This window comes from Dipodomys merriami, unplaced genomic scaffold (assembly GCF_024711535.1).
Source record: "Dipodomys merriami isolate MVZ:Mamm:240054 unplaced genomic scaffold, mDipMer1.0.p SCAF_51, whole genome shotgun sequence".
NCBI lineage: Eukaryota > Metazoa > Chordata > Mammalia > Rodentia > Heteromyidae > Dipodomys > Dipodomys merriami.
The window spans coordinates 7360091-7384591 of record NW_027206080.1 but is presented as its reverse complement, the minus strand read 5'-3'; the positions used below and the strand labels follow the sequence as shown (position 1 = coordinate 7384591).

General features: G+C 39.1%; 1 protein-coding gene across 1 annotated transcript; it reads right to left on the bottom strand.

Annotated features, from left to right (window-relative positions):
* Positions 1-1228: 1228 nt before the first annotated feature.
* LOC138810892 (uncharacterized protein C2orf78-like) lies at positions 1229-13753 on the bottom strand. The gene is made up of 6 exons (XM_069998307.1): positions 13663-13753; positions 5581-5797; positions 5098-5231; positions 3184-3253; positions 2668-2917; positions 1229-1915 (listed from the first exon to the last, which is right to left on the bottom strand). The coding sequence occupies exons 1-6, from the start codon at positions 13751-13753 to the stop codon at positions 1229-1231; spliced, it is 1449 nt and encodes a 482-aa protein (XP_069854408.1).
* Between the last annotated feature and the right edge of the window lie 10748 nt (positions 13754-24501).

Genomic DNA, 24501 nt, shown 5'->3' with positions numbered 1-24501 from the left:
TATCAGTTTGTTTAGTTGTAAAATCTTTGTGAAGATTACTGACAGTAAATATGAGGGCCATTTAGAAGTTAGGAACTAAGCAAGTTCTGGTGGCTCATGCCAATAATTCTAGCTGCTCAGGAGGCTGAGATCTGAGGAAAATCATCCATACCAGGTAGCACAGACAAATCATTGAATTTCCTATCTGCTGTTAACCAGCCAGATGCTGGGAGTGGAGCTGAGGCATAAGTGGAAGGGTGCTGGTATTGAATGAAAACCTAAAGGACAGAAACCAGAAGCTGAGTGCAGCCCTCCATAAGCACAAATAATAAAGAATCGTGGTGTTTAGTTGTGGGCAATATTCTATGATCACGCTGAATTGTACACCTAAAATGCTGAATTTGATTAATTGTATCTCAAGAAATAATTTTTAAAATGCTGTTTTTCCATGATTCCTTACTCTATCCTCCCTCTACCCATCTCGGGCTGTGCGTTGATTTGAGCCTACAGAAGGATTCAGACCTCTGCAGCTTGGGGGACGACTCACTGCGCATGTATGCATGCTCCTCCCTGCCCCCACCTTACTCTGGGTGGGAATGGACACAGATTTTGTTCGTTTTGTTCCATTACTGGGAATGCTAGGGGAGGTGGCACAAGTGGAGGTGGCAGCCCTTCGTTTGTATTTAGACCTCTTCAGATGTTTGATCTTGTCCTCTTTATAAGCTCCAGATACTCTGCACCTTCTTATTCCTGGAATATATTCCTTCTCCTGTAGTTAATGATGTTCATTCTCTGCCCTGTTCTACCATGCAACGTTGTTTTTCTTTCCAGTGCAAACATTAACGACAACCTCTACCTAAGGCAGAGGGAGGATGGGAAGGGATGGGAAGGGGAAACAAGGAGGCTTCAATGCTTGATAAGAAATGTACTCATTATCTTGCCCATGTAATTGTAACCCCTCTGTACAGTATTTTCACAATAAAAAAATACCCCACAAGCCTTAAGAATTACTCAAAATGTAAATAGCTTCTTTATTAACCATTTTTAAATCAGTTGCTTTATATTCTTTTATTCGGTTTTGTTGTTTAAAAATATATCAGGTAGAGAAGACTTTTGTTATCAGTACTGTCTGTATCAATGTATTTTTATATATATATATATATATATATATATAAATGCCTATATTTTCTTCATATATATGGGGGAAAACATCTAGTAAATAATGTGGAACTCACAGTCTTTGCAGATCTCATATTGCATAACCATAGTATTGGGTAATCTCCATGTCTGTTTGTCTCTGTTGGTAAAATGGGATTTTCCCCACAAAGGTGTTTTTGGCAGCCTTGTCACGCTCTTGCTTAGCCCACCTTTTCATGGCTTTGCGCTCTGGCCTCTGTTCCTTGCTGATGGAATCTGACTCTACTGGCCCAGGAACATGAGATTTCCTCCATGGAATGGGTTTCAAGCTGAAGTCTTGCAGGAGATATTGGTGTGGAGGCTTAGGTATTGAGCTGAGCTTGGTGGCAGTAGTGGAAAGGGGATTGTACTGCAGAGATGTGAAGGATGAGGTTTTGTAGGGTGCAGGCCTCCTAGAAAGAGCAGACTGAGGAGGGTGGTTGATTGCCCCCAGAGTGGAATTGCTGAAAGTAGGCCAAGGTGGTTTGATTGGAACTATCAGACATGAGTTGTCAGTAGCTGGTTGGGCTGCATTGACTGGAACAGGCTGGGCTGTGTTAGGAGGAGGCCGGGCAGGGTCAGCTCCAGTGGGTCTGCGGGAGGCCAGAGACTGTGGCCTATGAGAAACAGATCGAACTCGAGGCTTCTCTGGGGAGAGAAAAGTCAAAGGCACCAACTTGACCTTCCAAGGTGGAGGCAGCAGTTCACTCTGGCATGGGGAGGGACACTGGTTTTCTGCACTGCTCTTTGTTTTCTTTTTCTTTTTAAAACAAATTTTAATTGTCGACAGGTATCAGCAGAGGACACACCCCTCATTTCTAAGATCCATCTGACAGGATCCCAATATACAGACAGGAAGGGAGAGATGCCACTTTAAAACCTGCACTCAAACCACAAATCAAAGAATGTTAAGCATTTAATGAAGCTACTTCTATGTGCTTTAAGCCACCAGGATACAGGTACCCTTGACACCCTTAATCTTTTCCTCAGCTCTTCTGCTGATGAATTTGGCTTTCATAATGACAGTTTACTTAGGAAGCTTTCCTTTCCGCAGAACTTTGTAGTAGCCCCATCGAACCACATCAATGATGGGAGCAACTCCAGTCTTGTTTTTGGCAGCATTTGCCCGTGTCTGCTCGCTGACTGATGTCCACAATTTATCAAGGTTAACAGTTAGACAAAAGCTCTAGTTCCTCTTTAAGTGGTCATGCCACATCCCAGCTTTCCCAAAGTAACCTGGGTGATATTTGTCAAAGTTGACACTGTGGTGATGCATACCACCAGCGTTAACACATCCTCCTGGGTGCTTCCAGTGCTTGCCGATGCGGCCGTGGCCATGGCTCACATGGCCCTGAAGTTTCTGGGTCTTCTTCAGTCTGGATGACAGGTTGGCGGCTGAGAACAAAAGCCTCTTTGTTTTCTTTACCAGAAATTTCTTAGGACTTTCACAGGAGTAGAATCCGGTCTTGATTGGTTAGCTTGAGAAAACTTGGTGTCTTTGGAGTTGCTTACATTACCCCAGGCCCCGGAGGAAAGCAGCCCAGTTTTCCTCTCATTCTTCTTCCCCAGTGCGTGAAAAACCTGCACTGACTCCATCATATGCATGGCTAGGTTGCTTTGAGGCCTTTTCAAGGACTCTTGGTAAGGCTTGGTTTGGTTTTGCTTGTGCCTTTTCTTTGTACTAGTTGTCTTCTCTTCTGATTTCAATTTGTTCCCAGAATGTTTCTTTGATCCACCATTCTTTGGGTGGTTTTCTCCCATGCTTTTGTGTTTTCATGACCATGGCTCTTAGTTTTTCTGGCCCTACTGGATGCCACATTAGGAGGTTTGCTACTTGAGTGCTTGACTGTGTTCACAGGAGTCCTGACACTGCCTCGTTGGATGCACACAACCACTTCTTTCTCCAACAGGTGCTCTGGGTTCTGACGCTGGACTTTGGCCCTAGGAGTATCATTAATAACCTCAATAACCTTCATGATTGTTCTTTCCTGAACAGTGGGACGATTGCTGACACTTGAGTTTTCCTACACTGGGGTGACATTGATGGTTCTTATACTTTTTACTTGGTTTGTTGTGTCAACTATCAACTTGTCAAAATCTGCCAATGAGTTAATTAAATTAAAATTAAGATATATTTAAAATTACAGTAAATGTTGTACCTCAGGGTCGCAATGTCTGCAAGATCATGCCACATTCAATTCCCTTTTCAATTGTTTTTTGGTCATCCAAACTCAGGCTTCTCTTTTCCCAATTGGTCCTATCACTGAAAGACTTTTCCCCTTGGCCCAAAAGATTCATGAAGGCCAGAAGCTGAAGAATGTCATGGATTGTTAAAGGAAATCATGGAAATTTGTGGCTTTCTATAGAGATCTTGAAGGCATCCAGAAGCTTCAGAAGCTTGCTTTTAATTTCTCCCAAATACTTTTTCTTCTTTTGTTACTCACTTGGAGCTAGACTGTACTTGAGATATTGGGAGCCTCTTAGATTGCAGTTATTATTCAAATGTGCCCTAACTAAATGGGTGGATACTCTCAATTTATTAAAAATTTATGTTCCTGCAGATCTTGGCACTGTCTTGCATACATCATGTATAGATTGGAGGTCACATTCTTAGGGACATATCTGTCTCCAGGAAAGTTTCCATCACTAACCCTGAATGGAAGAAATTAGTCCCTGGCTAGTGATTTCCTCTACCTCTTCACCTATTAAGCGGGTGTCTGCCAACACTAAGGAATGTGTTTCTGTGAGCTCACATTAGAATGATGAACAAGAATCTTGTGATAGGGATGGTTAGGGCTCTAGTTGCCATATGTGATATAACATAATGCCATTTTTTTACATCTTTGTATTTCAGACTATTATTGGAAGTCAAAGAAAATGGAAAGTTATTTTAAAAACATGAAATGTGGAAGTGGCACTGTGACTCAAGTGGTAGAGCACTCGCCTTGAGCAGAAGAGCTGAGGGATAGCGCCCAAGCCCAGTGTTCAAGCCCCATGATCGACAAAAAACACAAAACAAAAAAAAAATGAAATGTTTTGGAGTTAGGGTGAGACTCAGTGGTTGAGCACTTTTTTACTATTCCCTTGACACTAGGTTCAAATTCAAGTATCCTCCACAAACTTAAAAAATGTATTATAAAGCCTAACATTTCTGTCCCACAGATGGTACTCAATTGTTGCCATTTTCCTGTGGGTATACCTTATTCTCAGCATAAAGACAAATAGAAAGAAAGGTGATAATTTTGTGTATTCTCACTTGTTTTTTGTATTCGTGTGTGTATAACCTTGGCTCTTTTTCTTGATTATTTATGCTCTGCCTACTGGAGTCATGTCTCTACTTCAGATTTTGGCTGGCTAACTGGCAACAAGAGTCACAAGGATATGTTTGCTCAGGTCTCAGTTTCCTAAGTAGATACGACTATAGGCATTAGCCACTGGCACCCAACTCAAGAGAAGAATTTTTGTTCATGAAGTACACAGAAAAGTCATAGGCTGAGCATGATTTCTGAGCACAAAAAAAATGTAACTGTCACTACCTCAATTCTGAAGTATTTTCCCAAGAATGCAAAGGAATGGCGTCATTACAGTGGATGGGGTTTTGAGCACAGTTTTGGAAACATGCATATCCTTATCATGCATTCAGTGGGAGTTCAGCTCAAAGTGCAGCTCAAATGGTGTTGACATCTTTTCTCACTTAATTAAAATTAAGATAGTAGTGAGGTTTGAATCCAGGGCCTTTTGCTTACTAGACCAGTGCTATACCATTTGAGCGATGTCCTCAACCCTGTTTGCCTTTTATAGGGGCTGCATGTGGAGAAGACAGAGTGACAGTAGTGACTAAGGCTTAGGACTTCCACTCTACCTATCTATTGACTCATCAATGTTCAGCTGCCAATACACCTCCTTTTTGGATTCTTAGTTATATTACTCTAGATGCTCTACCTTGAACACTTGTTCCTTCAGTGGGTTCAGCAGACGCAGAGTAGCAGATAACTGAGGTAGAGATCGGTGGTAAAATATTTGTGGGCTGACCATCCTTGAGCTCCATCACCATTTCTGATTGTGTCCTCATGAGGCTGCAGGCAGGGACCAAGTTCTCTAGAGAACAGAGGCCTCAATGTGTGGGGGTGACAGCAACAGCCCTGACTTCCTTCCCAATAGGGAGTGGACTGGCTATCCTCTTCATTTCCCATGTGAGGAGCTGGGGTCACCTGAACCAGGCTGGGAGACAGTGATGGATGAGGAGAGACTATGGCTCTGGCATGTGCACATGTCGTGTACTGGCTGGTCAAAGTTGACAAAGAGATCACTGTGCCCTGGTCAGAGAGAGTCACAGTGTTGTGGCCTAGCATGTCCCATTCCTAAATCCTGGAATAGGAGGCAGCTGAAGTGGAGATGTGGCTGTGTGCAGTCTGTCCTGCCCACATGGTTGTGGTAGAATATTGGCACAGGTAGGCACTCCCCATGAGTGGATGGAAATTGGTGGCCAAGGATGATGGCAGTGGCCATGCTGAAGTGAAGGTTGGAGGCTGGACTCTGGAGAAGTTATAGACACTTCCTGTTAGAGAAATGTCACTCATCACAGGAAGAGAGAGCTTCAGAGCATTTGCAGCTTTAGGTAAAAATGGATTGTGGAAATTACCTGGAAAAAGGAAGAAGGTAATGGAAAATTTGATGAGCTTGATAGAGTCTCACTTCCTTGGATGAAAAGGGTTATTTTAAGTTTACTCTGATCAAGAACATTCTAATACCAATCATCACTGACATATCAACATTCAGTTTAGCATGGTGATAAGTGGTGGGAGCCATTTGGTGTTCTTTTGATGAACCCTTGCAAGCTGGACAACTGAAGACCCCAAGTGATCTGGCTTATGTGTTATTGCCTAGGTGAGAAACAGGCATCTTCATTCCTTTTTCTTCATCTCCTGAGTCTTCACTTGGACTACATCATGATTATGTTCTTATATAGAAGTATTTCGGGTGTAGGATATATTTAGAGAACTTCCAACATCACCAATTGAGGAATGAACAAACTGAGGGTCAGAGCTGAGCCTGATGGTTCAGGTTCTTCCATAATGCTAACATTAGTATCAGGTTCCTGAGCCTGACACCTATGACAGACTCTGTGTTCTGAGCAAAGACCACAACTCGGGAGAAATACAAATGTTCCTATAGAGCAATTGATGTTACTCGTGAGAAGCAGTACATGTTGGTCATTGTATTGTAGACTAAGATCTGAGTATTAGCCAGGTCAGAGAGATCTGAGACCCTTATCTCCAATTCACTAGCAGAAAGCCAGTAGTGGAGCTTTGGTTTAAGTAGTATAGTGTTAGCCTTGTGCAAAAACAAAGGGACCTGTGCCTTGAATTCAGGAACCAGGCCCTGAGTTCAACACACAGCATTGGCACACACACATACACACACATACACACACATACACACAAACACAAATGAAACAGTGTTAATATTTCCATTACTGTTATTTGGGTCTCTCTAAATTGTGCAATTCACTTGCCATGTTCTAGAGTTTACTGTAAGCACAGACAAGATGCTAAATAAAGAAGAATTGTTTAAGGTCTTCACAACTGATTTTGATCCAAAGTCACAAATACATCCTGAGAAGTAGGTTCTCAAGAAGTGCTTTTAGCAAGAAAAATGTTAAACTTTCTGGGCTTCCATTTACCCCTCAGTAATAGAGTAAAAATAATAATTATAGTGATGTTAGTAACTGATAATGAATAAAAGTGGCATGATGTGGGAAGATACAGTATATGGTGCAGAGTATACAAAAATGAAAAATATGACTTACAGAAAAAATATAAAATATGAAAATTTGGATATGTGTAAAGCATCCAAATATCGTATAGATATTAAATGAAGTTATATTAGCACACATGCCATATGATGAAAAATGAGCATCATGGACTTCATTTTAGTCCAAAACAAGCACAAAGGTGGAAAGTAATAATTAAGAATTTTTGTGGTTGTGTGCTGGTCCTAGACCATTAACTCAAGGCCTGAGTATTGTTCCTCACTATAATTTTCAAGGCTACTGCTCTACCACTTGAGCCACAGTTCCATTTCTTACTTTGTGGTAGTTAAGTGAGCTAGAGTCTCATGGTGATTCTTGCCCAGTCTAGCTTTGAACACTAATCTTTAGATTTCAACCTACTTATTAACTAGGATTGCAGGCTTGAGCCATCAGTGCCTTGCTAAGATGTATTTTTGAGATAATTTGTCAGTATGTTGCCAAAGCTTGCTTACAATTTTTAATCTTCCACTTTAACCTTTTCAGTAGTGGATATTCTGTGCACGTTTGAATTACAAGCTACCCGCTTGGCTTGTTTTAGAATCAATTTGTAGCACTTATATATGGACAAAAAATCTATATCTGTAAAAAGTATGTGAGGGCTGGGAAGGTGGCTCAGTGGTAGAGCGCTTGCCTTGCATGCTTGAGGCCCTGGGTTCAATTCCTCAGCACCACATAAGCAGAAAAAGCTGGAAGTGGCGCTGTGGCTCAAGTGGTAGAGCGCTAGCCTTGAGCTGAAGACCTGAGGGACAGCGCCCAGGCTTAGAGTTCAGGCCCCACGACCTGACCAAAGGAAAAAAAAAGTATGTAAAAAGCAGTACTATGCACTAAACGCAAATTCTTAATTTGTCACAAGTTTTGTAGAGATGGGTAGGCAGCTGGGCACGTCTGTATGCCTAGCAGTTGGGGATGATGAGGCGAGAGCATCAATTGTGTCACAATGTTTGGGACCTGTTTGGGGACATAGCAAAGAAAAAATAAGCAAAGCAGAGGAACAACAAGAAAAAATGGTACAGTTGAAAGGAAGTTAATACATTTAAAAGAATTTTTATTGTACCCATCTATATTTCTCTTTATATTTCACAATAATCAATATCAATCTTCTCAATTGATATTTTCATTAATATAAACAGAAGCTGCTAATCTAAAAATTATGAAGTTTAATATGAATATTCATTCTCAAATCCTACCTTATATTCATCTTCAACATGAGCAAAATATCACCCCACAAGTGTGAACAATAACCAGCTCTAGAATCCAGTTGAATCAGCTTTACTATTAATGTTATTATTGTTGTTATGCTCTATCTTGAAGAGATGATCAAGGCCTAATATGCATTAAGCCTGAAGTATAACCCTGTGGTACATGCAGCCCCAAATAACACTTTTAAATTTAGAATGTCCAAACTGACATAAAAATTGATTTAGAAAAATGTCAAACTAGAGATATGGGGATTGTTTTGCTTTATATCCTTAAAGAAGTTTAAGCTGTAGGTCTTAGTAAGAATGGATTTTTGTGGGAAATTATTTTAACAATTAAAAACCAGCTTTTACTTGAATCTACTTCTAAGGAAACTTGAAGTACTTCACTACAAAAAAATCTATGCCTGGCTATTCTGGCTCTGTTATCTACCACTTATAATCCTAGTTATTCAGGAGGCTGAGATCTCAGGACTGAAATTCAAAGCCAGCCAAGTCAGAGAGTCCTAGACATTTATTAATCATGGAAAAGCTGGAAGGAGAGCTGAGGATCAAGTGGAAGAATAATAGCGTTGAGCCAAACAGATCAGCTACAGTATCCAGACCCTGAGTTTAGGCCTCAAGACCTACAAACTAAAACAAAAATCCATGAAGTTTAAAATCAGAATAAAAAATAATACTGAAAATGCTGTTTCCCAGCCTTTTGTTTAATCCCTTTTCTTGGTATGTTTATAGTATGAGTTATTTCTAACATATATGTCTAAAAGATTCTTAAGTAATGTCAAGGCTCGACTCAGCAACTGTAAACCTAACTACTTGATAAACAGCAAGTATAGGTTCGGTGCCATTTTAGCCTAAATGTTAATTTGACCTCATCTGGATCAAATGAACCCCATGTGGTGAGTCATAGCTGTGATCTAGATGCAAGGGAGGCATTAGAAGGTGGATCATGGTTCAAGGCCGGACTGAGTTAAAACTCCCACATAGACCAGTAAACATAACTGAAACAGAAAAGGCTAAGGCCCTGGCTCACACTTTTCAATGTCCAGCATCATCTGTATTCTGAGTCAACTGAGAAAAAAAAACCCATAGCTTCTTTTGTGTTGATTTAAAAATCTTTGTTTTTCTTCAACCTTCCATTCCAAACCACCTCTTTTCACAAATTGTCTTTATACTCCTTAATTCTTTGAATCTTTCCTATTTTGTCCTCCCTCATTTTTAACTCTTTTTCTGGATTTTTCTTACCTATTAAGCTTTCTTCTAGAATAGCTGCCTACCAATTAATCCAGTCATCCCTCCTTTCTCACAAATTCATCTCAGATCTTAGTTTCCTGGGCAACTGGAATTACACATGTGAGTCATCACCCTACCCCCACCCTTATACTTCTCTCTCAGATTTTAATTCAAGACTAGCAATATGCACACCCCTGTATGGTATAAAGCATTCTACCAGAAATTGACACATTTTGTTAGTATAAACTATTTAACTGCTGTTTTAAATATCCTTACTTCTCTTTTGATTATTCATAAGATTTATTGCTGATCATTTTCTAGCCAGATTTTTTTTTCTATTTAGATCCAATTTTTTGAACCAATACAATTTTGGTTATACTTTTTTTTTGGATCCGGTCGTGGGGCATGAACTCTGGGCCTGGGCACTATCCCTCAGTTCTTCAGCTCAAGGCTAGCGCTCTACCACTTGAGCCACAGCGCCACTTCTGGGGTTTTTCTTTTTGCTTATGTGGTGCTGAGGAATCGAACCCAGGGCCTCAGGCATGCAAGGCAAGCACTTTACCACTGAGCCACCTTCCCAGCCCTTTGGTTATACTTTTTTTTTTGGCGGGGGGGAGGGGGGGAATCTGGTCGTGGGGCCTGAACTCTGGGCCTGGGCACTGTCCCTCAGCTCTTCAGCTCAAGGCTAGTGCTCTACCACTGAGCCACCTTCCCAGCCCCTTTGGTTATACTTTTTAAAAATATATTTTATTGTAAAAATAATATACAGAGGGGGTTACAGTTACACGAGTAAGGTAATGAGTCCATTTCCAATCAAGCAATGTTACCTCCTCCTTTGTTTTTCCCCTACCATCCCTTCCTCCCCACCTGCCCACGTTCTCCCTCCCTTCACCCCCCCCCCAAGCTTATTTTTTATTCAGTACATTACTATGCATTTTTTGGTGAGGGAGGTGTTCCGGGGCTTGGTCTCTAAGCCTGAGCTTTGTTCTGAGCTTCTTTTGCTCAAAGCTAGTACTCTACCACTTAAGCCACAGCATCACTTCTGCCTTTTTCTGAGTAGATAAGGGTCTTATCTAACTTTCTTGCCCGGGCTGGCTTTGAACTGCAATCCTCAGATTTCAGCCTCCTGTGTATGCTAGAATTACAGTAAGGAGCCACAGATGCCCAGCTTACTACTTCGGAGAGCATTCTTTTTTTTCTTTAATGCTGGTCCTAGAGCTTGAACTCAACATGGGCAATGTCCCTGAACATTTTATTTAAAGCTAGTGCTCTACCACTTGAACCACTATATACTGAGAGGAAAACTATATTTGTAAAAACTATGTGAAAAAGCAGCAAAATGCTCTAATGTTCAATTTTAAAGTCATAATTAATGTAGTGCAATATTTTAATAAAAATTGGTAGATAGCCAGAAACTTCTGTATTCCTAGCATGTGGCATGCAGTGGTTGGAGCACCAATTGTGTGGCAATGTTTGAGATCAGTTTGGACAAAATAGCATAAAACCCAAAAATAAGCAGAGTACTATAAATATAAACAAATCCTATTTTATACACACTCATATTTCTCTTAATATTATAGACCAATTTATAGATAATAATAGCTCCTGACAGTTATTTTAATATAAGCATAAACACAAAAGTCTTCAAAAAGATTTTGAAATTTTCTATTTTCATTCTCAAACCCTAGAAAATATCATCCTAAAGGTCTTAAAATATGCACATTACAATTAAAACAGTTTTGTTATTGTTGTTGTTATAGTTATCTATGCTGTTCATTATTCAATAACTCTGGGTTTTTCTATCAGTTTATTCAGTGGCAAAGTCTTTGTGCATACTACTAATGATAAGTATGAGTCTCATTCAGAAGTTCAGAAGTGAGACAGTATCTAGGCACTGGCAGCCATGTCTGTAAGCCTGGCTCCTCTGGAGGCTGAGATCTAAGGACCAAGATCCATGTCAGGTTCACAAACAAATCCCTGAGACTCTTATTTCTAATTAACCAGCAAAATTCAGGAAAATTCAGGGAGTGTAACTGTGGCTTGAGTGGAAGGGAGCTGGCCTAGTGTACAAAAGCTGAAGGGAAGTGTCCAGATCCTGAGTTCAGGTGCCATCCAAGCACAAAGTGAGGAATAGAGCTGTTTTCTTTTAGAGAATATTCTCTAATGGTTCTTAGCACTTAACTGTACATTTAAATGAGGAATTTGAGGAATTGCATCTCAAATTTTTAAAAACACAACTTACTTTTTACAAGGTGTCCCTCCATCCAATCTCCTTCTCCTACTCTGTAATACTTTCCCACCTTCCATCATTACCATCTACTCTTCCTTTACCTGTACCTTGATTCAAGTCTGCAGAAGGGCTCAGGCCACTGCAGCTTGGAGGGTGAACCACTGCATATGTGCAAACACTTAGTAATATGGGTTGAAATGGACATTGGCAGCAGAATTTTCTCCTGTGCTTCTTTGGTAAGAATGGTCAGGAAAGGAAGTACCCACCAGCATGAGGGAAGAAGGATGTGGCTCCTTATTCTGTAGGTAGGCCCCTTCAGATGTTTGATCTCATTCACCTACAAGGTCTGATTAAGCTCTCAGAACACCAAGTTGGACACCTAGGAGCACTTGCAATCTCTGAGGTCTTCAGATACTCAGCCCTAAAATGGAGGCCATAATAAGCCTTTGCCTATAATGTGATCCCAGCCCACTGCTGTACCTCACTAGTAAAGTAAAAGTGTGATAGGGACTAATGTGTTTGCAGGTTAATTGAAGTTGTACATCTTGTTGCTCTGAGCATACATGTTGAGAAAATACATGATAATTATGGTCAGCCATGTTCTGGGTAGACTTTGTGCTGTGAAAGTTTACTTGGCTAAGACCCCACGTTAGCCTCTGCCACCAGGATAATCTTGAGCACTGACATCTCTGTGGGAAGTTTCCCCCATATTTTATATTTAACTGTCCCAAGACTAATCTTAGATACCTCATATCTGTAGGAGTTGGTACTCTGTGTTATGTGTATGATATGTCAGTAGTTGTGATAGAAGGGCTAATGTGTTCTCAGTTTTCACACAATACTGGTGCTTTAATACTTGAGTCACAGATTCATTCTGGCTTTTGGCTTATTAGCTTGACTTATGTATAACAAAGATTACTCTGACTCAGGGTCAATTTTCAACCTCCTGTGTAGCTAGGACTATAGAGATGAGCTACCGATGTCCAGCCCCTAATATGTTTTAGTTGATGCCTCATGAGAATTTGGCTATTTTATTTAGAAGATGACTTTACCTTTCTCAAGATAACACAGACCAACATTTCAATCTTTAAACTTACAACACACAATTAATTTCTTACTTCCACTGCAGGGTTCTGTATGCTTGTCACTGTCCTGTTATTATAACATGTCTCATGTTCCTTCACGGACCAAGAAAGAAAAAAGAATGTTTAATGTATTCCTTTTGTGTTTTTCTGTGTGTGTGCATGTGAGTTTACATGTTTGTGTGTGTGCGCATGTATGTATATGTCCACATGGACATTGACATTAAGGATTTAGTTTAGAGCCTTGTGCTCTGGCTTGTGCCTTTTCCTCAATGTTGTTGCTCTAACCTCTTGAGCCATTCCTCAACTTTTGGCTGGTTAACTGAAAACAAGATTCACAAGAACATGTTTGCCAAAGTTAGCTTTAAATATACACTGACCTCAGCCTCCTAAGTAGCTAGGAATACAGGCATTAGCCACTGGAACCCAGTAAGAAGACTTTAAATACACACAAAGCACATATCCAGAGCCTCGTTGCATTTAACTGCATCTACAAACAAGGAAAATTTAACTGTCACAACCCCCAAAGTTTTGAGGTATTTTTCAAAGAACCCACATTAACAAATCAATGATTGGGAATAATTCCAGTCTTGTGGTTTTTCAAGGAGAGTAAAAAGCATCACTTCCTTTTTATATGCCTATGGTCATCTCCTGCAGTTCACATGGCCATGAAAGTTTTCGTAGTTACTCCTTTAATAATTAATGGATAATTTCTTAGTACTGCGCATTGTACACAGAACATTGTGCTTTCTAAGTCAAAGCTTTATCACTTAAGCCTTGCTGTTAGTCTGCTCTTCCTCATGTCAAATCATGGAAAGGATGTAGTGAAGGTACTGGTTGTGGCTCAGGACTTCCACTCTATCTATCTATGGCCTCATCATTGCTTACATAAAGAACAAAGAGACCCTTTTTTTGGATGTTGCAAATCCAGTTTCTGTTGGCTCTCTTACTCACCTTGAACGTGTATTACTGCAATGGGTTCACCAGTCTCAGAATAGCACATTCTGGAGGTGGAAACTGGTGGTAAATCCTTTTTGGGCTGCATCCTTGAGCTCCATCACCATTTCTGATTGTGTCCTCATGTAGGACACAGAGCCATAAGGCTACAGGCAGGGACTGAGTTCTCCAGTGACCAGGGGCCCCAGTGTGTGGGGGTGATAGCAACAGCCTTGGCTTCTTTCCCAAGAGGAAGGGGACAGACTATCCTCTTTATTTCCCATGGGAGAAGCTGGGAGACAGTGATGGATAAGAAGAGACTATGGCTCTGGCATGTGCACATGTTGAGTACTGGCCAGTCAAAGTTGATAGACCACTGTGCCCCAGTGAGTGAGAGTCACAGTGTTGTGGCCTAGCATGACCCATTCCCAAATCCTGGAATAGGAGGCAGCTGAGCTGGAGATTTATGGCTGTGTGCAGCCTGCCCTGCCCACATGGTTGTGGTAGAATATTGGCACAGGTAGGCACTCCCCATGAGTGGATGGAAAGAGGTGGCCAAGGATGATGGCAGTGGCCATGCTGAAGTGAAGGTTGGAGGCTGGACTCTGGAGAAGTTACAGACACTTCCTGTTAGAGAAGTGTAGCTCACCGCAGGAAGAGAGAGCTGCATCATGTTTGCAGCTCCAAGTAAAATCGGACTGTGGAAATTGTCTAGAAAAAAGCAAGAAGGTGATGGGCAACTTGATAAGATTGATGAACTACATTTGAGGAACAGAGTTAACATGTTTGCTATGATCAGGAAACCTGTAATAACCAGTCATCACTGAGATATGGTGATAAGTGGTCAGAACCATTTGGTTGTCTTCTCAGGAACTTTCACACACAGGACAACTGAAGACACCAAGTGTTTCATGTGTTGTTTCCTGGGCTAGAAGCAGGCATCTCCTTTCATGCGCCTTTCATGCTGTTTTCCCCTGGGTGTCCACTTGGACTAACTCATGACCATGTCCTAGAATTGAAGAAATTTAGAATTAGAATATCTTTAGAGAACCTGAAACATTACCATTTTTGTAGTGAGGAGACTGAGAGTCAGAGGTTCAAATTTGTAATCAATCTTCCAAGTGAATCAATCTCTTGAATAGCTTCAATTCCAGTAAACATGGAATGATAGGCCACCCCATTTATCTTATTTTAGAATGAATTTCTTGTCAGTACATGCTGATGGGAAAGGATACCTGTCAAGTGTACATAAAAGTAGCAATATGCAGTAATTTCAAGTATTTAAGTCATAATTTATATATACTGATATTTCAACAAAAATGGGTAGGAAGTTGGACACATCTGGATCTCTAACACATGGGATACTGAGGTTGGAAAATCAGTTGTGTCACAATGTTTGAGACCAGTTTGTGCAAACAAACATAAAAATAGAAAATAAGTACAATAACTATAACCAAATACTATTATTATACACATTTATATTCCCCTTAGCCTTTCAGGCCAAATTATAGATATTGGTCATCCTTAACAGGTAATATAATGAATATATTCATAAACAGAAATAGTGAAAAGTCTTTTTAAAAAGTTTGGAAAGCTTTCATATTTATTCTCCAATTCTAGCTTGTAAGTAGTTCTACATCTAGAAAACATCAACCATAAACTCTAAAAATAATCACCACTGCAACCCAATGAAAACAGCTTTATTATTGTTATTGTGGTTGCCGCTATTGTTAATTGTTACTACCTGTACTGGGAAGGGAACCAAGGCCTTTTATATATTAAGCATGTACTATGACACTTAGCTACATCAACCCCCCCGCCCAGTCCCAAACAATTCTTTTACAGGTAGAAAATCCAACATGAATTCAAAATGGATTTCGATAAATGAGAACTAGAGACATGGATATTAATTTTTGCTTTTTAAACCCTTTTGGGTCTAAATCAGTAAGACTAGTAACAAAGTATAGTTTTAGCCCGAAAATCATTTTAAAGATACAAAGCAAAAACCAGTTGTTTTAACTGGAGTGAGGTGGTATCTCAATGTTGTTTTAATTTGCATTTCTTTTATGGCTAGGGATGTTGAACATTTCTTCATGTGTCTATTGGCCATCCTTCTTTCTTCTTCAGAGAAGTTTCTCTTTAAGTCTTTCGCCCACTTATTGGGCAGTTGTTTCTTTGAGAATTTGTTGTTGGAGGGTTTAATTTTTTGAGTTCCAAGTCAAGAACTCTAACAACAGATGCTGGAGGGGATGTGGACAGAAAGGAACCTTACTTCATTGTTGGTGGGAATGTCAACTTGTTCAACCACTTTGGAAAGCAGTATGGAGGTTCCTCAAAAGACTTCACATAGAACTCCCCTATGACCCAGCAATCCCACTTTTGGGCATTTACCCAAATGTTTACAAACAAGACCACACTAAAGCTACCAGCACAAATATGTTTATTACAGCATTATTTACCATAGCTAAGATATGGAACCAACCCAGATGCCCCTCAGTAGATGAATGGATCAAGAAAATGTGGTATATATACACAATGGAATTCTATGCCTCCATCAGAAAGAATGACATTGCCCCATTTGTTAAGAAATGGAAAAACTTGGAAAAAATTATATTAAGTGAAGTAAGCCAGGCCCAAAGAAACATAGGTCCCACAGTTTCCCTTATTTGCAATATCTAGTATATGTATGAGTCAAGTGGAAAAGGTCAGATAATGTGATGTTAGGAAAATGAACCCTTAGATATGTATTTTAATGTTTTTTTTCTTTCATGCATTTGTTTCTAACGCATTTATAAGATTATCTCTTTGTTGCTTTGTATGTCCCTCCCCCACAGTATAACCCCTGCTTTCACTATATTTGATGTCAGTATAACTTGTGGAGGAGAGGGGGAAAAACCAGTTGTTTAAGATACACGTGGACCTGATGCAACAACGAGAAGTACAAGTTGTCATGTCCAAAACGAGCTTTAAAACGTCGGTTCGGGGGGTGGGTGGGAAGGGGGGGAAGGAGAAGGATTGGGATTGGGGGGGAGGGGGAGGCTGGGAAGGGATGTGAAGGGTAAACAAAGGAGGAGGGTGCAATGCTTGGTAAGAAATGTACGCATTATCCTGCCCATGTAATTGTAACTCCTCTGTACAGTATGTTCACAAATAAAATTAAATTAAATTTAAAAAAACGATACAAAGCAACTTTTGCTTGAAACATAATTCTGAGGAACCTTGGACTACATTTTAAAAAAAAATCCATGCCTGGTCCTGCTATATCTGCTAGGTCTGCTGGCTTACATGTGTATTCCTCTTTATTCAGGAGGCTGAGATCTTAGGATTGAAATTCAAAGCCAGCCATCTAGGTGAGTCCTAGAAACATTTATTTCAAAGTAACTACCAAAAAGCTGGAAGACTAACTGTGGATCAAAGGGTGCAATGCTAGCCTTGAACACACAATTCAGGCACAAAACCCAGGCCTTGAGTTCAAACCCCAAGACTGTCACATATTTTTAAAAAATCTATGAAGTTTGAAATTCAGAATAAAATAGAACACTGAAAATTCTGTTCTCTCTGTTTAATCCTTTTTCGTAGTATGTTCATAGGATTATTTCTAACATATAGGTCTAAAACGTTCTTATTAAGTAATGTCAAGCTCAACTCAGTAACTGTTAACCTAACTACTTGGTAAACAAGTATATATTTGATGCCATTCTAGCCCAAATGTTAGTTTAACTCCATCTGGATCACATGAACCCCATCTGATGGGTCATAGCTGTGATCCCAGATACAAGGAAGGCATTGGAAGGTGGATCATGGTTCAAGATTAGCCTGAGTTAAAACTTACACACACACACATACACACAAAACCAAACTTCCACACAGACCTGGAAACATAACTGAAACCTAAAAGGCTAGGTCCTTGGCTCACACTTTTGCCATGACCTTAGTTTATATACCAGTAGAAACTGAGCTATGAAAAAAAAAACCAAAACAGTATCATCTGTATTCATTCAACTGGAAAAAATAACAAAGCAAATGTAAAACAACCACAATTAAAGACCACTTCTCTGAAACTGCTTTTACACCCTTAATTTTCTTTAGTTCATCTTTGCTTTCGCTTATACTAACTTATTGCCTTGCTCTGAGGAGGTTTCCCTTTATGTTTCCTGTGTGTTGATTTAAAAATCTTTGGTTCTCTTCAACATTCCGACCCAAATCACCTCTTTTTTGGAATTATCTTCATACTCTTCAATTCTTTGAATCTTTCTTATGTTGCCCTCCCCCCTCTTTAACTCTCTTTCTGGATGTTCTTTCCTGGTGGACTTTCTTCTTCTATAATATCTCCTACTGTTAATCCAGTCCTTCCTCTTCTCTCCCAAGTTCTTTTTTTTGACATAATTTGGACAGAAAAGTGGAAACTAATGAGCATTACTCTTTGTACAGCACTAAGTTTATAATCCTAAGGTGGAAATAATTACAGAGGGAGACTGTTGCAGATGAAGTATGTTGGTATATCATTTTTTACCCCACATAGGTTTCTTTCTCAATTAATTGGCTAAAATTAACATTCTGAAGAAGTATGTGGCTTTCTTTCCTATTACTTCCTTACCTTTTAAGATTGTTAGCAAATGAAAGAATCAGAGGATGGACAGTCCTTTCTCAACATGTAGCAGATGAAGCAACAAATTTTGTGAGAGTGGAAAGTATATGGTTAAGCCAAATGCCTAGTAAATGCAACAGCCCAAACTGAACTCATGTGTCCAGATTTCCAATTCCATACTTTCTCCCCATTACTTAAAGATCTTTTGATTCTACTACTATATTTAGAGAACAAATTCATCTAACAGAAAATCTTAAGTCATTTCTCTTCTTACCTGACATAGTAAGAGAAGAGGTCACATCAGATGGAGATACACAGGATAAAGAGATTCACAAGAGGATGTGTGGGTAGCTGAAGTTAAAGAGCCCACGTGTCCAGTAAGAAGCTCACTAGACACTGCTGACTATTCACTGACTGCTTACTGTCCACTGGTCACTGGCAGTGATCCAAGTTTATTTACAGACAACTCCATGGAAACCCCAAGATTCTACAGAGTGTGGATTGGTTAGGTGGAAGGATGATGTCATACATTAGCCCAGTTTAACAATATGAAATAGCCAATCAAAAGATCAGATTCTCAAGCAGAAAATTGGATTGGTTAGAGAATGGCAGGAAATTTCTAACAGCTCTCTATGGGTGAGCTATTGGAGATGAGGTCCTGCAAGATAGGCATGGAGACCCCTTTCCTTTTAGCTCTTATGTTGAGGTCAGTATTTCAGTGTATTTGACATGTTCATGAATAAAGTTATTTATGAATTATCCATCATTTTCATATCCTAATAGTGAATATTATAATTATATAATGCATGTACAGTTAAGTCCTTTGCAAAGAAAATGATATTGAGGCTGAAAACAGTTCTATTAAATTCTCAATTAGTGAAGTTACTAGAACTTTCAGTCTCTAAAGAAAAATGGAAGACTGTGGCTTCGTTGAAGAGTAGAGTGAAGTTGATAGAGGGTACCTCGTAGGTAGGGACTGTTGGATGCACAGCTCTTCTCCTCTAGTTTCTTCTACTTGACTTGCTTGGCCTGGTTTTGACTGTGCCAGGTTGGATTTGCACCTTTCTTCTGGTCTTTTTCCTCCTACATTTTAAGAAGTTTCTTGGAAAAAATTGATTTGCATTATTATGTTTTTCTTTCTCTATTTTACTGATCCTAGGGCTTGAACTCAGGGTGTAGGTACTGTCCTAGATCTTTCTTTGCTTGAAGTGAGTGTTCTTCCACTTGGTAAATAATTTCACTTTACTCACTTTGTGGTAAAAGTATCATGTTGAAAGGGGTAGCACTGGTGAAAATGCAGCATATTTGTAAGGTGTTTTGTTGAATGTTAACTCCTTTGTATAACTGATAAAGATAATGAAAAATTAAAAAGAATAAAGACTTTTCTACCTGGGCTGAGTTGGAATTGTGGTCCTCAGATCTCAGCCTCCTAAGTACCTATGATCACAGGTGTCAGCTATTAATGCATAGCTATTTTTATTTTTATGCTCATAGATGTCAACTCCTAGAAGCAAGAGACTTCCTTTTAGCATCCAAATTCCTTGAAAAAATGGCCTCTGCTCATTAGAAGCAGACAGCTGAGAGGTTGAAAACCCAGGGGACCTCAGTCTTTCCTTCTTCCAGTCTTTGGACAAATTATGTTTGCTCATAACTAACTACTCCTGAATCCTGACCCCCACACTTGGGCACTTTCATATGCCAGAAGCCTTGAGGGCATTTTCTCTCTTCCTCTATTTTTGAAAGCCAGTGTGGCAGTTACTATAGCTTCCTTCCCTTTAAAAAAAAACCATCGTGGAATTTTAGGCCTCTTGCATTCTGTGTCTTCTATGCTTGGGTACTAAGCCTGGCAAAATGGGGACTAAAATGGAGAGTAAAATAGAGAAAATTCACACTGGTGGAAAACAGAGAAAGTGAATTGATAAGACATTAGAGGCTCCTGTGAGGATTCATTTTGCGATTTTTTAAAAATAATTAAACACAACCTTAATTTGTATTTACAGATTATATAATTCACTAATTTTATTGATACTCCTATAAACTCTGCATACTTAAGGAAATGATCTTAAAATAAGTTTATTTTATGTCAAATATTTCATATCATTGAGTAGTATATTTTTAGACAACTGACTATTTTCAAAGTTTCTATTTTTTCTGCTCTTTTTCTTGTTAGTTTTAAGGACTCCTACATTCTTAACATATATGTGTGTGTGTGTGTGTGTGTGTATATATATATATATATATAATACTTATATTATATTTAGGCTTGAACACTAGAGTTGGCTAATTCTCTTATCTTTTTCTCCTAAGACTAGTGCTCTACCACTTGAGACACAACTACATTTTCATTTTCAGTTTTTTGGGGGGGCTTTTGGTCAATTTGAATAAAAGTACCATGGACATTGTTGCTAGACTGGCATTGAACTGTGGTCCTCAAATCTTAACCTTCTGTGTAGCATCATAGGCATGAGCTATTGGCATTTGAAAAACATATTTTTGGTGAAGTCTTAGTATTGAAATTACATCCTGTTGCTGTTGCTTAGTGTTTTATACTTGACTGACTTTTACCACTTGAGCCAAAGTGCCACTTCCAATTGCATGCAATGATTTATTTTGAAGCACTATGAACAAACTTGGCCAGTAGGATTTTGTTGCAAAATATCAAGGTTTTGAGAAAAGGCATGGTTGTGGTTTATGCTGTTCATACAGGGTAAGGAACACATTTTTCATCCATCCCCCTTTGATCCTGACTGTTTTGCTTTCCATCCTCTGGTTCCTGGCTCTCTTATGAATTCTTTCCTTACTTCTCACTATCTCCCCTTGGGCTTTTATAAAGTAAGTGAGAATAAGTTTCTGATAATTTATATGAGGCAGATCTGGCTTTGGGTAGGAAATCTATGGACAGAATCTTTTCCCTTGTGGCAAGTTGAAGGGATACCTAGATTATTCTAGCTGAATACTTTTTTAGTTTTGGTACCCTCACTTGTCAGACACAAGTCCTGGTACATGGGAAATATAAGTACATAGCTAGGTAAGGCCCTCTATTGAATATTTTCTTGCTGGGTGACATGGCTCATGCCTGCAACTCTAGATAATCAGGAAGCTGAGATTGGAGTATTCCAACTCTAAATCTGTTCAGACAGCATCATCCCTGAGACTTATTTTTTTAATTTAATTGGGCTGGGAATGTGGCCTAGTGGTAGAGTGCTTGCCTAGTATGCATGAAGCCCTGGTTCAATTCCTCAGTACCATATACACAGAAAAAGCTGGAAGTGGCTCTGTGGCTCAAGTGATAGTGCGTTTGCCTTGAGCTGAAGAGCTGAAGGACAGCATTCAGGCCCAGACGTCAAGCCCCACAACCGACAAAAAGAAAAAACAAAAGGAAGAGAACCTTATATATTCCTCCTCCAAGTTATTTGAACTGATCCAAACTTTGAGAAAGTAATAATGTATAAAATCAACCCACGAAAATTAGTACCTTTCTGTATGCCAACAAGGAGAAGATCAAGGCTGAAAATCAGGAAAGCAAATCCCTTTATAATAGCCTAAAAAAAACACCCACCCCAAAACCCTAGGAATTAACTTAACCAAAGATGTCAAGGAGTTCTATTATGAAAACTTTAAAATCTGAAAAAAGAAATTAAAACAGACTTAAGAAAAATGGGGGAAAAAAAACCTACATGCTCCTGCATTGGAAGGATTTGCATGGTGAAAATGGCAATACTGCCCAAAGTTATTTACAAATCAATGCAATACCCATCAAAATTCCAATAACATTCTTCAATGATATAGAGAAGACAATGAAAATTTCATGCAGAATAATAAAAGACTTTGAATACAATGTTTTGATGACTGTCCTCCCTTTCAACATCTGTTTTCAGCCCATTCCTTTTCTTACTTTACTTAATTTTGTAGTACATACATTGGAAACGTGACTGCATTTTCTCTCTCTTCTCCTTTGCAGTCATCTATCCCTTTCCAAAGCCCACTTCCTGGTGTTCTATTTTGCTCAACTTTGACTTTGTTTTTCTAAAGAATTACACTGAGATCTTCTCTGAATCTTTCTTTTTTCAGTTAATACATTTGTATGCACTTGCATACCATCCAATACATTATGAATTTGTAAGCAAAATCTAGCTTCCACGTAAAAGGGAAAATATTCATCCTTTATCTCTCTGAGCCTCACTTACTTGACATAGAATCAATTGTTCCAATACTTTCCATATCTTTACAAATGGTACACTATCATTATTTGTAAAAAGATGTATACAATTGTGTATATATACGGAATTCTATCTAAAATTAACTATCATAAAAAGCCAGAAGTAGAGCTGTGGCTCAATTGGTAGAATTCTATGCTAGAGTTAAAGTTTAGGTATATCACCTAGGCCATCAGTTAAAACCCCTGGAATGAGAAGAGAAAAAAAAAAGATTATTTTTGTTTCTCCTCCAAAATTGCATTCTATTATTTTGAGATATAAGTTCTTTCAAAGAATCTGAGCTGGGGGATGCTTGTTTCAAGAGAGATTACTTAAGACTTTACAATTTGGACAGGTGGCTTAAAGTGTATAACATTTTCAAAATGTTGTTTCTGTTTTCATTGAAATTTACACTTCAGGTAGAAAATTTCCATAGTGCTAGTATATAATTCAAAGTTAAAACTGTATCCTTCGGCTGGGCACTGGTGACTCACACCTGTAATCCTAGCTACTCAGGAGGCTGAGATCTGAGGATCATGGTTCAAAGCCAGCTCAGACAGGAAAGTCCGTGAAACTCTAATCTCTAATAAACCACGCAAAAACTGGAAGTGGCACTGTGGCTCAAGCAGTAGAGCTCTTGCCTTGAGCTGAAGAGTGCAGGGACAGTGCCCAAGCCCAGAGTTCAAGCCCCAGGACCGACCAAAAAAAAAAAATTGTATCCTTCATATATCAATGCAGATTAATCTGAATTATTGAAATCAAGGAAATGTATAGCTACTTCAGGAAGAAACAGAAGAATTAGAGGAATGTACAGTGCTAGTCAGCTATCTATTATAAAAAGCCTGACGGCCAACTCTAAGTAACGTTTCAGCTTTCATATTCTGTTAAGATTGGGTAGGGGGGAGGGGGGAGTCTGGGAAGGGAGGTGAAGGGTAAACAAAGGAGGAGGCTGCAATGCTTGGTAAGAAATGTATGCATTATCCTGCCCATGTAATTGTAACCCCTCTGTACAGTATGTTCTCAAATAAAATAAAATAAAATTTAAAAAAAATTTACCTGATCTTCAGTTTCTATAACTCCTTTCTTTCCTTATATTTTTTTGGCAAGGTTGGCTGGAAGAGAATTTATTGGTGGACATGCAGACCAAAGAATGTTCCTGTAACAGCCAAACCAGTTAAGTCCCCACAATTTAGATAAGAAGGAAATGAGTAAATATGATATCTGGTTGAAGTAAACTTATCAGTAAAGTTTCACATATCCATTCAGTAGATTGTCTACTTATAGCTGGCTGGAAAACTATACAGGAGAAAACAGTCAATGTAACCTTTGAACAATGTTGTTGGTATTCTTCATGTTTAGCTAGATCTATAGAGTCCACTGTAATACCTGACTCAACTTTACCAGCCTACTCCATGCCCCAAATTCTGTGATATTCTCTGAGCCTGTGAGGGGTTTTAGTTTTGGGTAGATGACATATCACAATTTAGGCAGGGGCGAGGAAGGTAGTTGTGGAGGTGGAAGGGAAGAGATGGTAGAGGAAAAAATAAAGGAGGAGGTAACAATGCTTGATAGGAAATGTACTCATTACCTTTCTCATATAACCGTAACCCTGCTGTACAGCATTTTTACAATAAAAAAAGTATTTTTTTAAAAAAAGAAGCCATTTGCATTGTAAACTGAGATCTAAGGATTATCATCCATACAAGGTTCATGACAACAGCAGAGGCATAAAATAGACAATAATTATACTCATAGAGTAGCAACTCTCTTTTCCCATGAGGAGTCTATGAAGCTAAAACTAAGACATAGGGAACTAGAATCATACATACCTGTGGGCCATGAGTTGTGTACCTACCAGATAAATATGCAATACCTTGATTGAAAGAAGCAAATGTTCCAAGGTTCATAAAAATAGTGAAATGCTGTAGCAGTGGATGGTGAAAATCAATGATTACTAGAGATTACAAAGTCAGTCTGCACTATCCAACAACACTGTATGGAAGACATATTTTCTGTTTTATACCTTGGCAGCAGTAACTGACCACATGAAGCATTCCACAGATATTAGCTAAC

Bases quoted from the DNA above. Each gene is read 5' to 3' on its own strand.
- LOC138810892 (XM_069998307.1), bottom strand. From the start codon at position 13,753: ATGCAGCCCAAAAAGGATTTACCACCAGTTTCCACCTCCAGAATGTGC. The intron at 5,232-5,580 runs GTGGGCAGGACA...CCCTGCCTGCAG, and splicing joins CAATATTCTACCACAACCAT to CCTCATGAGGACACAATCAG. The intron at 1,916-2,667 runs GTAAGCAACTCC...TGTTTTAAAAAG, and splicing joins CCTCCGGGGCCTGGGGTAAT to AAAAAGAAAACAAAGAGCAG.